This window comes from Apteryx rowi, unplaced genomic scaffold (assembly GCF_003343035.1).
Source record: "Apteryx rowi isolate R43461 unplaced genomic scaffold, aptRow1 scaffold_105, whole genome shotgun sequence".
Taxonomy (NCBI): domain Eukaryota; kingdom Metazoa; phylum Chordata; class Aves; order Apterygiformes; family Apterygidae; genus Apteryx; species Apteryx rowi.
The window spans coordinates 32,369-50,285 of NW_020447253.1; the positions used below are offsets into that span (position 1 = coordinate 32,369).

General features: G+C 39.9%; 1 protein-coding gene across 1 annotated transcript in view; it reads left to right on the top strand.

Moving 5' to 3' along the window:
• The first annotated feature begins 329 nt into the window (after positions 1 to 329).
• Positions 330 to 17,917, top strand: part of GRIN2A (glutamate ionotropic receptor NMDA type subunit 2A) — a 183,281-nt gene continuing 165,693 nt past the window's right edge. The window contains exon 1 of the mRNA XM_026068603.1: positions 330 to 752. Within this exon, the coding sequence (XP_025924388.1) occupies positions 348 to 752 (405 nt within the window). The 5' untranslated portion in view covers positions 330 to 347. The remainder of the gene's footprint in view (positions 753 to 17,917) is intronic.

Consider the following 17,917-nt stretch of genomic DNA (forward strand, 5'->3'; position numbering starts at 1 on the left):
GTTTCATTCATTTTAATTTTTTTAGCCATCCAAGAAGCATTTTAATGGTTCTTTCCTCTGAACTTGTGCTACGTTTTTTGCCTTGCTTGTGGGAGACCAATTATAATATTGTCTGTCATTGGCAAGGCAACTTTTTGGTGGGAGGTAAGAGGCTTGAATTGAAACTAAGGTGAAGAATGCATTGTGAGAAGCTGCTAAAGTCTGCATTGTGTCCAGATGCTTTGTGTTTAAAAACTTCATTGGAGATATACAGTATATATTTTTTCCTCCTCTCTATGCTTTTTTTTTTTTTCTTCTTCTTCTCTTATGCAATGTGATCACTTTTACAGGGTACAAAGCTGGCAAAGATGAGGAAAATTGGCTGTGCTCTCCTGGTACTCCAAGCTCTTCTGGCACCTTTGGATCTTGTTCATGGAGCAGAGAAAAGTTATCCCATCCTTAACATTGCAGTGATTTTGGGAAGGACCAAGTATATCACAGAGAGAGATATCAGAGCTCTCTGGACCAGGGAAATGTCAGCAGACCTGACTGTTGATGTGAATGTAGTGACCCTTCTGGTGAACCAGACTGACCCTAAAAGCATCATAACACATGTTTGTGACTTGATGTCAGGCACCAAGATCCATGGAGTGGTTTTTGGAGATGATACTGATCAGGAGGCAGTAGCTCAGATTTTGGATTTTATTTCATCTCAGACTTTTATTCCAATTCTTGGAATTCACGGCGGGGCCTCCATGATAATGGCAGATAAGGTAGGAAAACTTATTCAAAGCTTTTGGTAGTCTAATGTACTTCACTCTGTTAGTCTCTATAGTGAATAATCACTGCATGCAGTTCAGAAAAGGATGTCTCTAATGGTCCCCTTTACACTTTAAAAAAGAGCAGTGTGCTTCTTGACTACTTATCAAATATTCTGAAATATTTCAGGGTTCATGTCTGAAACTCAACTTTCTTCCATTGTAAAAGTGGCCCTAATGAAATTTTACTCTCCACCAAACTGAATGCTGGTTAGCTTAGAAACCTTGTTAGCAAATATGACATATTGCTTTAAGAACAACAACAAAATAGGCCAATAAAATGATTATATGGAGAATATTAAAAATAATAAACAAATACTATTCTGCAGTGCTCATAAGAGTAGTAGTAGTAGTAATAGGACATTCATGTTAGACTGGTGGTTTGTGATCCACTGTAGCCCATAAATTAAGTAGTCTTGCAAACTTGAACCACCCCTTATATTCGCTGTATTCACTAAGTTGGAGTTTTACTCTCTGGATACTTTTAACTTCATACTGTACTTCATGAAAAAATCTACAGTGTGGTTGCTGAACTCTGGAGATAATGACAAATTTGTTTTGTTGGAAAACACTTCCTTATATAATCTGTTGTAAGGCTGTGGAATGACAGACATAAATGACTCATGTATCCAGCTTATCTTCCTTAACAGTGTAACAATTCTTTTAATTCTCTACTGTCACTGCACGTTTGATCTGTAAAGTGATCCGTGCTCTGGCTGTGGAAACGGCAGGTGCTTAGCACTTCTGAGAACTAAGCTCTGTGGCAGGGGCTGCTGCATGGCCTGGCGCTGCGAGGAGCCCGGTGGAGGCTGAGGAGTGCTGGCTGCGTAAAAGAGGATAGCCGACCCCGGCGTGGTGTGTGGGAAGCTGTTTATTGGCTTTGTAGCACACCAGGCTTTTCAATGTTAATGATAACTCATTTCTTGATACTTTTAGGGTTTCTTATTCATTATATTCACTATAGGTGGCTTTTGTATAGGACTTGAAGAGTTCTCTGAATCCATCTGAGAAAGTGGTCCGGATATGTTGTTCCCTAAGCTGGGGGAAAAGGCTGCAGGGGAGACGCAATGATTAGTTACAGTGGAGAATTCAGTGTTGCACTTTCAAAACTTTTTCTCTCTTTATTAAGTGGGATTAAAGTGATCCCATTTCTTAGTATTTTGAACAACCTACCTTTAAAACTTACGTTGTATGAGGTCAAAGTAATAAGTACTGAATTATTGAGGAGAGTCTACAACAGCCTTGACAACTCGATTAATACTGAGAGATCATTACAGTCAATGCTGCTAACTTAAATGTAAGTGCAATGACCAAGTTACAGCAACAGTTAATTCATATGCTTTTAATTACTGTACAGATAGACCTATCTTTTTCAAGCTGTATTATATGTATATTTAGGCATTTTATTTAATACCTAATTTACTTAACTTTCCCTACTGGTGTAAAAATATTTGAAACTGAAGATCCCAGCCACAGGGAGTGATGGAACACTGGGGAAAAATTCTTATGGATTCGGCTTCATGCTCAGTAGCTGATGCAGGATGTTACTGATACAGGTCTTTTTTATGCTTATGCAGGGGACTCTAGAAAGTGAAATAGGTTGTATTTTTCCTGTCTCAGTATATTAATATTATTTCCGCTATTCATTAATATTGTCGTTATTATACCACTGCCTTTGCTTTTAAGGGTTATTGCAGTTAGCTAATAAAATGCTTTCTGGCTGAAACTTGGCTTCCAAGATTCCTCTTGGGAAATCAAAATTGTTCTGTTGTGTGTTAAGACAATCTAACAGAGCTGTCTTCAGTAGCTTGAATTGGCTGAAGGAAGTGTTTGTTCGTGTAACCAAAATTGCCTTAATTTTTAACTTGGCTTTTGTAATGAGTAGTGTGTTTTGCAACTGGATGTGGAAGATCACAGTAATGAGGCTTGCATGTGTCTCAATTAACCATTCATTTGGGAATGAATCCCTGGTAGCTGAAGGTAAAATTTACAGGGCTCTCATAAAAGCAGAGGAGATGAAATCTGAGGGAGAAGAGTAGGACTGCAAATGTAAAAATGTGTCTCCCAAGTCAGTGTTAGGATTTCAGTTCAAACACATGGATGCTTGCTAAATTATAAAGTTGATCAGTGTTTAGAGTCTACTCTTTTGTCTCATACACTGAAATCCCTGGATATGCTTAAAAAATGCTCGATCCTACTGCTGCTTGTGGATGTAGCTGAAGCTAGTTTAATCCTCACCTCTAGCTTTCTAGCGAGGCCATTTCGTTTATGTCCTGATTGTGTGGCTGTAATAGGTATTTTCCTCCTGTGTGGCATTATGCTGGTACTCTTATAGATGACATTTACTTCAAAATATGTGCATGTGTGTAGGTAGTACCTGCATGTTTGTGGTCTGCCAAGCACTGTGGACGCAAAGGCCAGATAGTCGTTATATCATGCTTCTTAACTGTCCTAAATGTGAACCTCACTGGAGATACAGGAGTGAAGGTCGTCATCTATCATGTTCTATTACTTCTGAAGACTTCGTGGGAATGACCCTAAGGAAATAAGCTTACCATATTCTATATTGTTAAGAAGTACTGCATTGATGTGAACTTCATTTGAAGATCCATCTCTTTAATAAAATAGGAAGTTCCTAAAGGTTCCTAAATATGATGTATACACATATTCAAAGGAGGCAATGTTTTTTGCAGGGCACAGAACTTTGGAAGTGCTCAGTCCCCACACAAACATCTGTTCTGAGCACCACAGTTATGCATGGTGCACAGTTTTGAACACCTCCTCTCTTGCCCACTTGGCTGTACTCTGCCTCAGTTCGGTAGAAGTTTGGCCGCAAGGAGATATGTTGCTTGATACAGACTATGAAAATCATGACAGGCGTGTGAAGGCAACAAAACTGATGCCATTTCTGAACCTATTTGACCTGTCTTCACCTAACATCTGCAGTCAGGACCCTACCAATAAACCAATGTAACACTTCCAGGACATATGGGATCTACCTGAAGCCAACTGCACTCTCGACATACCCTCTGGACAGTGCCTCCCACTCTGCCTCATGCTGATTTTGTGACCCACTGTTGTCAGCAGCTCTCCTGCCAGTGGACTGCTCCTTGGCTTTGGTCCCCAATTCTCATGGACTCAAAACATAGTCAGGTGTGGGACAGTCTGCTGGAACAAGATTGTGTCCAGGGCATCTGTGCCAACTTGCTGTGCACGAGCAGTGCCTTGGAGGGTGCTGAGAAGAGACTGGCTGTTTGTTTGTCTTCTGTGTTGAAATTTTAGAGATCTCAAACAAAAAACGCTGCTTAGGAACTTTTCCCTGACTTGAGCATTTGGTTTTAAAGCTAGTTACATTTGTTTTGCCCCATGCAATCATTATAATGATAATATTTATGATACCTTTCTAAAATAGAGCATCATGGTTAGTTCTGTGAGACTAATGAAAGGCTGTACAAATTAGTTTCCTTCACAAGTGGTGGGGAAAAACTCCTATATATTGTAAGCGCATTTGGGAGTACTTAGCATCTTTGAACCATACTGCTTTTGCATGTTGCAAAAATTGAGTCTTTCTTAATTTCTCATTAGAAACCTTCCTGAAAGACACAAAAACTTGAGGAAGCGTCTTAGTATAGTAGAAGTACTGACAGTCATAATGCATTAATGCTAAATAGCGTTAAAGGTGGGGGTAGTTTTCCAGTAGGGCTCACACAAAGTGTTGCTTCTGGAAACAGCTCTAGAAATGTTAAGCAAAAAAGATTTTTGCTTTTCCCCAAAATAAATATTATGTATGATTGAATTATTGCTACTAAGTATATTCTTTCTGCTGACAAGTTTTTATTCATAATAAAGACTTTTCTTAGTTTAGTACGAAATCCATTTTACAACTACCACCATCTTCAGATTTCCCTTTTTATCCTCCTTCTCCCCTCAACAGTAAGCAGAGAATCACAGAATAATTTAGGTTAGAAGGGATCTCTGGAGGTTATCTAATCCAACCCTGGCTCAAAGATGAGCTAAGTCGAATCAGACCGTTCAGGGCTGGTCCAGGCAGGGTGTGAGCATCTCCACGGGCTGGATTCCCCAGCTTGCCTGGGCAGTCTGTTCCAGTGCTTAACCCCTCTCGCTGTGGAGGAAAGTGTTGTTACATCTCATTTGAATTTCCCTCTGTGCGATGGCCGCTGCCTCTTGTCCTTTAGCTGTGAATCCCTCAGAAGAGTCTTGCTGTCTTCTGTATAGCTGCAGGCTGCACACCTGGGCCCATTTAGGTGTGTCAGTGTCTTGTACTGGGGAATCCAAACTGGACACAGTATTCCAGAGGTGGCCCCATGAGTACCAAAGAGAGGGGAACAGGCACTTCCCTGGCCAGCTGGCTGTGCTCTTGCTTATGCAGCCCAGTATATGGTGAGACTTTGCCACCGGAAGGGTGCACTGCTGACATGTTCAACTTGTCCACCTAGGCCCCCCATGTTCGATAATACTGCAGGGATATTAATTAAGACATCTAATGGTGAATAAGTAGCAAGTGAAATTCTTGTACTTTGTGTGTGGATATTTTTCAGGTATTTCACTGGAAGTACTTGCAGATGTTTGCATTACCTGTCACTTTCATGAGAGATCTATCTAGGATTGCTTTGTTTTCCCTTGTTTCTGAGATACAAAAATCATACTGCACTTGGATGCCCAACCTTGTGAATATGAGTAGTGCACATCCCGACTCCTGGCTCTAGTACTGAGAATTTACATTCCCTTATTAGTATATAACTTTGTGCTCTGCTCTGAAGGTTCCTCTATGTGTCTTGCAACTTTTTTGCAATGTGTCTTCATGTTGTGGTGTCCACATCAAAGCAATGTTTAAAAAAAAAAAAAAAAATCAAAAGCCTCCACACTACTTTGTTTACATTCTTAAGAGTGTTTCAATTCTTATGCTTTAAAAATTTTTGTAGTGAATGGAGGTGGAATTTGGGTTTCTTTTTTATTGCGGAATCCCTGCTGGAGATCCTAGTTCAGGGAACGTGCTTGTCTATCAGCATATCTCCATTGTGAGTTACAAAGTGCGCTTCTGGAAACTCTGTCCAGCTAATGGGGTTGATCCAGAAAAGATGTCTTGGATTTTTACAGAAAATCTTAAATTTAAATTTTATAATCTACCCTTACTGATAACTGCCATTAACATGAATATGGTACTACACTCCTGAGCATTATATTAACTTTGGTTTTGGTTGGTTCTACAAAAGATTAAAAGGCTAAAGTGTAGATTAAAAAATAGCTATATTTATTTAATTGGTATTTCACATCTAGAAATAATGTCTTGCACTTTCCCCAACTTGGTTCCATTGCATGTAAGTAATATTTCCAGCTTCTGCCTCTTTTAAAAGGAGCAGCTAAGCATGATTTATTTCCTTCCTTCCTTCCTTCCTTCCGCTGCTATGGGAAGCGTAACTTTCAGAAATTTAATTTAATAATTTAATTTAATTCAAAAATGTTGCGTAGACCTCTTCTTGCAAATCTGTATTTACTTGACCACATCCACAAAAATCGATAATGTATTTAAAAAAAAAGTTCTCTTGCACATCAGTGAAGACTTTCATTATCTGCAGTACTATCTTCTGTGCCCATATACCATAATCATTGTTGATATTAAATGGTTACAGTTATGTTCAAAATCTATGTCTTTCTGGGATGAATGAAGTGAGTTTATGCAATTTCTTCTGCTGTTCTTTAACTGGAGCCAGTGCTCTGTGAGACTGAGGTGGTTATGGTGCAGCGTACTGGATTATGTTACTACGCTTGTACCGTTAGCACTATAAGAAAGTGAGCTTGGCCAGTGGGAGCTGCAGTGTTTGCTGCTTCAACAAAGCTGTCTTAGAGAACTTGAAGGAACGTCATAGTCATGACATGAGCCGAGCTTTCTGTCTCCCCCTCTCTACTGCTTTTTTTTTTCTTTTTTGTAAAGGATTTTCCTGCTTATTTCTGAAATAATGACATTTTCCCTCATTCTTGTTGTCCTCATAAAAGTTTCCCTCTTTATTGGGCAAGGGAGAACATGGGTGATTTTCTGGGATGCTGTGAAAGTGGTCTTCAACTGTCACTCTCATGGAGTTGAAGGGAGGCATAATCAGTTTAATTTATCAAGTGGAAGGAAGATAGTTTTGAAGAGCTTGGGAATTTCTGTAACTGATAAGGGAAACAGAAATCTTCTGCATGATTAATTGAGATGTAATACCCTGTTCTAGAGTTTACTTGGTTTTTGAAGTAGCTCAGGTATAGGTAAGCTCACAATTCCCATTTTTAGCTTGCCTGAGTTGACAGTTGACAGCCTGCCTGACAGTTGCAGCTGAGCCTAGGGTACAGGAGGTGATCCTATAAACCACACTTAGGAGAGTGGAGCACTTGGCTTCATTAGAAGTCACTTGCAGTAAGGCCAACGTATTTGCATCTGAAAGATACCATTTGCTTTCTCTTCAAACTGTCTGTTCTGATAGTTCTTGAAAATAGAAACCCATAAGTGCCTCAGATTGTTTTGAGCAGTAACACTTCAGAACTGCTAGTAAGTTCCTGTTGTGGACCATCCATGCAATCTATCCAAATTATTGCCTGCCTGTAGGTAAGTATAACACAGCAGACTCCTGAGCTGTAAAAGTAGGACCTCGGACCTTCAGCGTAACTTGCTGCTTGCAGACATTCCTGGTGGCATCTTTGGAAAGTTTTTTTTTTTTTTTTTTTAATCTTTTAATTTTTTCCCACGGATATTCTCGGATGTAAAATCCAAGATGATTTCCTTTAAGCTACAAAATAATAATAGGACTAGCATAAAGCAAAGAAGGCATTTCAGGCAGTCAGAATATATCTAGAGAATATCATACCTGAAAATATTCATTCTAATAAAAGTATGCAGTGTGCAGAACAGAAGGGCGTTGGTATTATATGTCAAACATTTTCATTTTATAATGTCTCATCTATTAATTGTTCTTGAGAGCATGCTTACATTATCTGAATGGGCAATTTAATAATGTATTTTGTATTTGTCACTTATCTGAACTAACAATTTAATTTTAAGAAATTCTTTCGCATTTATTTCTTTGATTATACAATTTTGGCTGCTTGGAATATGTCCTGGATTGATCTGACTACGTCGGTGAAGTGCAAAGAGCTTTGTATAGATGAAAAGAGAATCCTTGCAGTCCCCAGCTGTTTTCTTTCTGTTAAAAATATGTGATCAGCTGGGCCAGCTTTGTGTGCACCTTTTTTCTTTCTTTTTTTCCCTCCTCCTCTGCCGCCCCTCCTTCCTGGAGCTATGAAGTTGTGTGGATTTTATTGAGGGAGCCCAGCCTGGATCATCTCCAAACCATCTGTCACCATATTGTTTGTTTAAATCCTTGGGATATTTTCTTCAGTACTTTTACTGAAATAAATAAATAAAAATGGATCAGCATCATTGGCCATTTATATTAGATTTAGACTTAACATCCTTAGGAGAGAAACCCTGTGCTCGCAATTGAGATGCGCAAGCTAGATGCACAGTTTGTAAAAATGGATGTGGTTTAATTCTCTCAGGCGAGAGTCCCTCTGCCACCGCCGGCCGCGGACGTCATGGTGGGGCTCGTGGCCCGGAGAGGCAGAGCCTCTCGTGGAGCACAGCTGGGCCGGGCCACCCCTGCAACTCCGCGTAACGGCTTTGCTCACTTGTGCCAACAACCAGTGGCCAGCAAGCCTTCCTCTGAGTATCTGCACTCAGAGAAGCCCTGCTAGAAGGCACACAGTGATGCATCATCTGCTGTCACGAGGCTTCATATGCTGGGTCAGAGGAAAGCTGAGACCTCCAGGCTGTGGGCAAAAGCCAGGGCTGGAAATAAGCTTGGTTAGATGGGGGAGTGTTTCAGAGAGAAATTAAATGCAAGTGTGTGGAAGAAATGTTAGGTAAAAGCTGAACTACTAGGAAAACTAGCCTGCTTCCTGCCACGCAAGCACAATATCCCAAGTTGCAAGTGTCACGTTCTTGGTGTTGAACAGCTGTGACTTGTGTGTGTGACACGGTTAGTGCCGCACCTCTGTTTTCCTCTGTGCTTTACACATACGTGGAAATTAAGTGATCAAAAAACCTGAGCCTCCAGAGAGAGGAGGAGATCCCAGATGTAGAAGTGATTTCTTATTCAGGGAAGAGCTAAATTCTTCTGGGGGAAAGTCTGTAGCTCCTGCGACTCTGGGTCCGTTGTTCCCTAGCAAGGTGGGTTGAGAAGCCTTTACGTAGGGCTACCTCACCAGCCTTTGTAACTTCTTGAAAAAGCAAGTTTCTCTTCCAAATTTGTGACTAACATTTTGTTTGAGTATTGACTATTTAAATGTCACACATGGATTAAAGAAGTCATTCATAAATGTATATATCTAGACAACTTATGCAATCAAAGCCATTCCTCCTTCCCTAGTCTGCTTAATAGCCACAGAGGCTGAACTAAAACTGACCTAGAAAACCCAGCAACGTACCTGAGGTCATAAACTTCTAGGCTTGGGCAGTGGCGAACACTGACATTTAATTATATGTTTACAGAATGGAGAAGGTTTAGCAAGATTGACCTATAGGAAAAATACAGTGCTGCAGTTGTCTCTCTCAATTTTTTTTTTCCTTTTCTGATTTCAGTCTCTGACTACCGTGTGCTAAGAAGTATATTGGATGGCTGTAGATGGGATTTGGTTAAAATATGGTAATAATATTCTGCAAACAACTCCAGAGTGACTTCTGTGACTTTTAAAAGTCATCTTTTGCTTCATGTTTAAGCACAATCTGGTTTCAGAAAGCTAACTCTGTGTGTGTGTGTGTGTGTGTGTGTGTTTTGTTTTCATTTTTTTTTTTTTGATATATATTCTGGTTCTCCTCCTTTCTTTCTTCCTGATTCCCTTACTGAAATCAGGGAGAGAGAATGTGAGAGTAAAATGCTTGTGTTCTGAGAAAAATTTTGAAAGCATGAGGAGGTAAGTTGATTTACTGAAATTTGGGGAAACTCTCTATTTCCTTTTGAAAGACACAGACACTCTTTTGGGGGTCTACTGGAATGGGAACAATAAGTTCATCTGTCATGACAAATTTGGGGGTTCACTTCTATTCTCAAGGACTCTGTTCATGCCTGCAATTGCTACCCTTTTTTGCAGACTGGCCCAGCTCCTCCGGGGGGAGTGTACAGTAAGAGTGGTTCAGTGCATTGCATGGCTGAGTGCAGTTTCCCAGTAGGATCCTATATGCCCATCTTTGAGTAGCCCGATAAAGCAGACTTTTCACATTGAAATGGAGAAGTGAAAGTTGGCTAGGGGAGCGTACACCTTTCAGCTTTAAAACTGTGTGTCCTTTAATGTGGGATTTTAAGAGTAAGCTCCCATGTAGAGCTATTTCATTACAAGATGACTCTTGAAGTCAGTGTTTTAGGCTATCTCCATTGTAGTTTTGGGAAAGTAATTTCATTTTTGGCTTTTAATGCAGATAGGCTGGCCTGTTTCCTTGTCATCGACAGTCACCTGCTGCGACGCGACTGAGAAGACCGCTGCTGGTCTTGCTCCACGGCCAGTGGAGCCTCCCTATAGCCTGCCTTTTGTGGGCCTTGCAGGGCAGGGTATTTCTATAAACATGTTTCATTCAAGGGACTGCTGGGTGGGAAGCTGCTTATCTTTTCATTTTGTTTCCTTTTTTTGACAGTGTTTATTTCTTTTAGTGTCCTAACGTTTGTTTCAGGATTCTCTGCCAGTAATTTTGGTGATGTAAAGTTTTGACCGTTTGTATTTACCAACTTCCTTTTCCATATAACTAGAATTAACATGGTTTTCACTACATTGATTTTGTGTCTAGTGGAAACCCCTTGCAAGTGTAAAGCCACTATGAAAGAGGAAGGAGCAAGGATTTTATAGCCACCTTCCAGCTCAACACAATTTACAATACAATTAGGAACGACAGTTATAATTGGATAAACAGAAAATAGAATTAAGGTAATCTGTTTTAAGTGCACAACATTCCTATAATGAGTTGCTTTTAGGAATTGCAGAAACATATAATTACCAAACAAATTACATGTTATTTTTTGTGTGTGAGGCTAATTAAGAGTTCTGGGTAAATTGTGTTGGCAGAAGCACCACAGCTATATGAAGTACCTAATTGGGAAGAGATAAGGCTTGTGAATTCGTCATAAGAAAACAGATGCAAAAACTCTGGAAACCGCCTGTGTTCTAGTCAAGTATCAGTTAGGATGGTCTGTTTTATTTTAGATAGTCACCATTATCTTTGTAGTAATTAAACTAACCGTGTCCTTTTTGTTTTGCTTTGATCCAAGGGCCATCCCCTCCTCTGTCTGTATGTATTTTAACTATTTTTATCTGCAAAATGGCTGAAATTTCCTATTGTGAAATCTGGTTTCTAGCAAAAGATGTTATGGATGGCTGTAATGCTTAGTATGCAAAACATGAAGCTGTAACACTTAACTACGTAACAGCAAATTGAATTGGTACAGAAGTTGTAAAAAGAAACATTTGCTTAGTTTGCTTGCTCTTAGACTGTTTTTCTTATCCAGGCCTTTCTATATGCAAATCTCCTTCCACCAGACAGCTGCTTCCAAACCCCGTCCTCTTGGTGTCTTCCTCTTTGTCCCATCTATTTGCTATTCCTACTTCATACTTGGCCATGACGCTAGCCTTAGAGTTACTTCCTCCACCCCAAACTTAGTGCATTGGAAAGCTTCTAGCAGAAGCAGTGTTGTCTGCGGGAGAATACGCCTCTTGGCTTCAAATTATGTATCCCTTAACATAGGGGTACCGGGACGCTTTCAGTGTATGTGTAGAGCAGAGATGATAGTTGTGCTAAAATAAGGAGCAAATAAGATTCCTCTGGAATCACGAGGAGAAAGTAGGAACTGTTATGGCTTTAAGCCAAGCCTATTTATAGTTAATAAGCAGAAAAATAGAGAAAGGTTGAGAAACTAAACCAGGTGAGCTAGGACAACCTTGGTGGAGAACTGAGGTGGTGATAAAGTAGCAACAGAAATCGCTCATCTGTAATGAAAGTGGTCTATTTGTATAAGAAAAAAGTATCAGAAAACCAAAAGGATACATAACTCTAAGCGAAGTTTCCCTCTCAGTATTTCCTCTGGATTCCAGAGCAGCAATGTGCCCTTGTGGCCAAGAAGGCCAATGGTATCCTGGGGTGCATCAGGAAGAGTGTTGCCAGCAGGTCGAGGGAGGTGATTCTCCCCCTCTACTCAGCCCTGGTGAGGCCACATCTGGAGTATTGCATCCAGTTCTGGGCTCCCCAGTACAAGAGGGATGTGGCACTACTGGAGCAAGTCCAGCGAAGGGCTACTAAGATGATTAGGGGGCTGGAGCATCTCTCTTATGAGGAAAGGCTGAGAGAGCTTGGCCTGTTTAGCTTGGAGAAGAGAAGGCTGAGAGGAKATCTTATCAATGTGTACAAGTATGTGAAGGGAGGGTGTCGAGAAGATGGGACTAGACTCTTTTCAGTGGTGCCGAGCGACAGGACGCGAGGCAATGGGCACAAACTGAAACACAGACACTTCCATCTTAACATGAGGAAAAACTTTTTCACTGTGAGGGTGACAGAGCACTGGAACAGGTTGCCCAGAGAGGTGGTGGAGTCTCCTTCTCTGGAGATATTCAAAACGCGCCTGGATGCAATCCTGTGCAATGTGCTCTAGGTGACCCTGCTTGAGCAGGGGGGTTGGACTAGATGATCTCCAGAGGTCCCTTCCAACCTCAGTGATTCTGTGATTCTGTGATTCTGTGATTCCTGGCTTGGGATTCTGGGGAATGCTGCGCCTTTTGCAAGTGCTCCCTTGCATGCTCATAGGCCAGCTTTGCGTTCTGCTACAGATGGACTTCTGGAAAAGTGCTTTTCCCAATGCAATGCAGGGAGGCAAGACTGTAGTTAAGCATCTGGAAGCTGGTGTAGAAGAGTCTGCGTGTTACTCTACTAATGACATTTTAAATTTCCCTGCTGCCTTTCTTAGTTTTTTGTAGTCCCTGAACTCTGGGACAGGGCCAGTCTAGAGGCCCCTGAATGTGTACTGTCCCCCCCCCAATTTCTGCTGTGCTCCCTGCTGGCTAGTGCATCCAGCATTGATCTACGTCTAGGCAAACCTCCGCTTCTATAGAAAACAAAGATTTTGGAGCAATTCTCTGATTTGTAGTAGTGAATGTACTTTTTTCTTTCTTTCTATCTATCTATGTTAATACTAAATATGCTCACTTTGATCAGGTGCTTTAGAGGAGTGCCAATTACCTTGGATTTTAGGAGCTGGCATGTGAAAATATATTTAAGATTCCCTTCTCTAACTGATTCTCAATTTAATTAATCTGAATTTCAGGTTTCCCATTAGGGGCTTCAGAATGCTCGAGGACAGGACAGACTGACATTAAAATGTATGAAAATAAATTGCTATTCATGGTGTTAGGTGGCTTGTTGATTCTGCACTTTCTCTCCTATACTGTGTATGCAAGCGTGTTTTGCAATTTCTTCAAAATATTATTTCAAGCTGCACGTTTACTGGTACTTATCACTTGAACTGTGGTTATGTGCACCAAACAAAGCTATGCATCATGAATTACAAAATACGGTGTGGTTTAAGTGACTTTGATTATGTCATGAAGTTGAAAACAAGCAACGTATTCAGATAATGAAATGCAGGAAACTGTCAAATGAGGAAGATTTTGTTTTGGCTCTTCTTGCAGGATAAGCTCACTTGCAAATGGAAAAATACAAGTTTGTATAAGTTTTTTTTTTCCCCAGTTGGCCGAAGTCAACAAATGTTCTTCATAATATTTGCCAGATGTTATGGCAATTTTTTTTTCCCCAGGCATAACAACATTAAGGTCATGTCACACACACTTTCCTTTTCTTGTTTTTAACCTTTTTCACCCCAGGATACAGGCTTCTGACTACAATCTCTTCTGCTTTGCCATTATTGTTCTTTACTATCTACCACCATTTTGAAGCATAGGAATTTTGGGGATATTTCCAGTGATCAGTGAATAAGTGATATTACACTAAACAGATGACATAGGACATATGTAAAGGATAAAAAATCTTTTTGCTTAAAATATACTGAGCAGTTGGTCAGTAGCTTCTCAATATATACAAATATTTTTGCATTCCTCATTAGTGATTAAAAACACATCCTATGGTCTCTGAGTTAAAATTTAAATGAACATGTGGATTGTTTATACAGGAGCCAGCTGTCACCTGCAGCATGCGTGCCCTTGATGTTGACCAAAAGCCTCACCAGTCTTTTCCACAGTGTGTTTGCTTAAGTGTGGACTAGTTCTCCTTTTCCTTGTATGAGATGACTGACTTGAGTGGAGCTGTTTTCTGATTTATCCTGTTCACAGTAAGAGGTTGAGATCTTAAAATATGAGTTATTTCATCCTATAATGAGATGCAGCTCAGTAATCCTTATTCCTGTGCAAGTCCTATTGATTTGTTGAGTTGCAGTGGGCATCTTAGTGGACAGTGCCTGAAAGTAGTGGAAAACTTAAACTACAATAGGAATGAACTTTGCTCATTTCCCACCCTGAACTCAGTTCTTTACTGTGGCTGATAAGCAAATCATAGGCATGCAAAGCTTCTTTCTAAACAGCCCATGGGAACAAATCTATAGGTCAGCAAAGGCATTTCTAAATGCCCAGGAGGTCATGTCTGTCCAGGCAGCAGCCACGCTCTCCAGGTGCCAGGCCACGTCCCACTTCTGCATGGGCAGCAACATGCTGCTCGTGGGCTCCCCGCTGTGGGCTCGCTGACTTCGCGATGGAGGAAAGAAGTAGGAGCCAGTGCAGAGTAAGGAAATGCTTCAAGCATTTAGTATTTTAATGCCTATTTGAATGCTTTTCCTGAAGATTTGAATGGTGCAACATAAGGAGAAGACAGGAGTGTGGGTTTTTTGTTTTTTTTGCCTGTCTAATAAGGGGCTCAGTATGTTCTTTATATAAAAGGTGTAAAGATGCAGACAACATCTCTTAATATCTGAAGTGGAAAGTCCAAGCAGTTCCAGCAACATATTAGACTTAAGGCATATCCTGTTTAGAAGAACAGCCACTAGTTAAAGGAATGATTCAGTATGTGGGAGGCTGTAATGCTACCTGGGGTTCTCTCTTTCAAATGACTTAACATATGGTTGGTTGAATTTCTTGTTGACATGCTAACTGGCTTTATGTAAGTATAACCTAATATTCCTTTTAACACTTGTTTGGGGCAACTAGATTTTTGTCTCCCTCAGATCACTTTAAAGTTTCATTTGCATATTTGACCCAATCAAAAATGCTGTCTTACTAACCAGTTCTTCTGTGTCGTCTCAGATGGTGGTATGTTTCCCTCTTATTAAGCATTCTAATGTTGTAATAATAAAAAAAATTCTCACTCCCTTAGCTTCTTTTTAAATCAACTATGTACAGGAATTCTGACTCCCTATTGAGCTGGTTTAATCATTTGTTTTTCCATCTGCAGAGAGCCCGTTCCTAAAGTAACTTCAAAGAGCCTTGCCTGAGTAAAAGCTTCCAGATTTGGAGCAACAAAGATTACAGAAATATGCTTATGCAATAGTTTGAAACCTCTGGCTATCTTGGCATGGAGGTTAAAGCTGAATATCTGGTTCTGTTATTCAAAGGCTCATATCTGAAAAATTTTCTGCCACTTTTACCTCCTCCGGCGATTGTATGCGGCGTGCTGTGCCACTCGGAGCAGATGTGCCAGCGGTAGGCTCCGGGGCAGCATGTGTGTCCTGGCTCTTCAGGTGATCACAGTTATATTTCCTCAGGGAAAAGAAATATAAACTTCAGCCTTGATACAAGTTGTCCGATGAAAGCTTGTATCAGCAAATTCAGGACACTTGTTTTAATTTAAATGTAATCCAGCCTGATCTGTGCAGACTTCAATCAAATGTATGAGGAAGCTTCAGGTAAAATGGATCCTGGGGGAGTGATATCTTCCCTCGTTCACTTTTTACAATTTCTGTGCTGGCATTTGTAATCTGCTTACTAAAAATAAAAACAACCCCCTATCCAATACAGATAAATTGAAATAGATATTTTGTATCTAATGTGTACATCATGTTTTTGAGTACAGTGACAAATATAAAGTAGTTAAAACTTCCATTAATTTGTCTGTGCAAATATGCTTCATCAAGTTGCAATGTAAGAACTGTATTTCTGTGATCTTCCTAACTGAAGTTAGTCTTCAGTTAGTCCCAGCACTCCCATCCAGCAGTTGTCATTGGCATCTGGGATTTGTCCCAGATTAATTTCCTGTGAGGAGAAGGGCTATGAATTTGGTCTCAGTATAATGACTCTTCTGGATTGTAATATTTGTCTGTAGAAATGCACTACTTTGATTTTAAATTAAACTATTTCTGACTGTGGGCAAGATCTTAATTTTTGGCTTAATTGAATCCTTACCACAAGCAAGTCTAATTCTGGCATACTATTTCAATTGCACAGACTTTCATTTCTGCCTAAGGATTGGAAGGATTAACCTAGATTTTAGTAGTTCCCTCCATAACTGGGTAGATAGGATTAAAATCTCTGTGATGCTCATTGTGGCTGTTGATTTCAGTTTTAAAATATTTAAGTTATGTCTGTTGACCATGACTGAAAATTAAGAAACTTTTCTGAGGTTAAAAGCACAGCGAAAGAGCAGCATATTGAATTCACTGGGTATGATGTATTTCAATAAAAAAGTTTCACCTGTTTACAGGAACATAAGACGTAGAATTTATCATATTCCTGATTAATTTTGCAGTTTGCAGTTTTAGTAAATTTACCAGCTAGAAAACATTGTAAAAGACATGGATATTTTAGAAAAATCTAGATTAGTAAAATAAGATTGAGATTAAGCTTAATAGTACCAAGTTGGAACATCTTGCTGATAACTGGTTGCATGTAGTAAGCTTTTCTGTGTCAATGAGGTCCAGAACTAGGCACGTGTGTTCCTGAAGTTTTTCTGCTAGTGTCTCCATTAGAAATAGAAATAATTTCACTTCATGGTACAGGAAATGGGGAAACTTTTGGAACAGTGTCTGTAATTAGTCCCCCCACATCCTGAAAAGCCCTGGCTAATTTTGTCATAGGTTGAGAAATTGGTTCCTTCAATAACTGGGGAATGGAAAGACTTGCCCACAGGAGGAGACTAGGCGAGCTGGTTTTGCTTGATCTAGAGAAATAAGCCTGAGGGAAATATGACAGCTGGGTGTGTACAGGATGGAGAAAAGCTGGTTACCCAACATATATTGGCAGGAGGACTGAAACTAAGATGGGCATCATTTAGGTGGGAAATTAGAAATAGAAAATAGTAGTTAGAAGGGAAACAAAGAAGTTCTGGAATGATAAAAAGCCAACTAGAAGGGAACTCGTAAATGAATGAAGAAGGAAGAGGACTTGAAGCATGAGGTTCTTTCCAATCCTACGTTCTTATCTGCATTTTCAAAAAGCTTTGAGATAACCATGCAAAATCATAATAGAATTTTCTCTAAATCTAGCCAGGTTTATATAAATGCCAGATTTGGTAAAAGTGAAGTGTGTTGAGTAGAATCTCAATAGGCAGTTGACCGTATAGTTAAGGACTGTGCTGATCAGCTTTGGAAAGATGGACTGGCCATGGAATTCTTGTAGGAATACAGCAGACTGTTCCAAGAATTTCTAAAACCTCCCTTTTTAGCAAAAGGCATAATTATAATTTCCTGGGAAAATGCGAATTAAAAAAAAAATTTTTTTTTAAGGTAGGAGAATTTATGAGTATTCTTTGGGTACTTCTGCCTGTTTGGTAATGATAGTATGATTATTATAAGTGCCCAGGTCAAGGAGGTAGAAATTACCATATAAATACAGTGATTTTTTTTGTATTTAGGGAGAAAAACTGATGGAAGTTTGTCTGTATAAGAGATGTAGAAGAACTGGGCTTCTTCAGGTCTGGGAAAGGGTTTGCTTAAAAAAAAAAAAGTTAGATATGTCTAGAGATGTGGTTTTTTTCTGGATGTTAGGCATTTTATCCCCAAAGTTCTATATTCACTGATTATATCCTGCTTTAGTAAGAACAGTTGTTGTCCAGAGGGGAACAGAACCGCCACGACCGAAGTCAGGAGCTGATC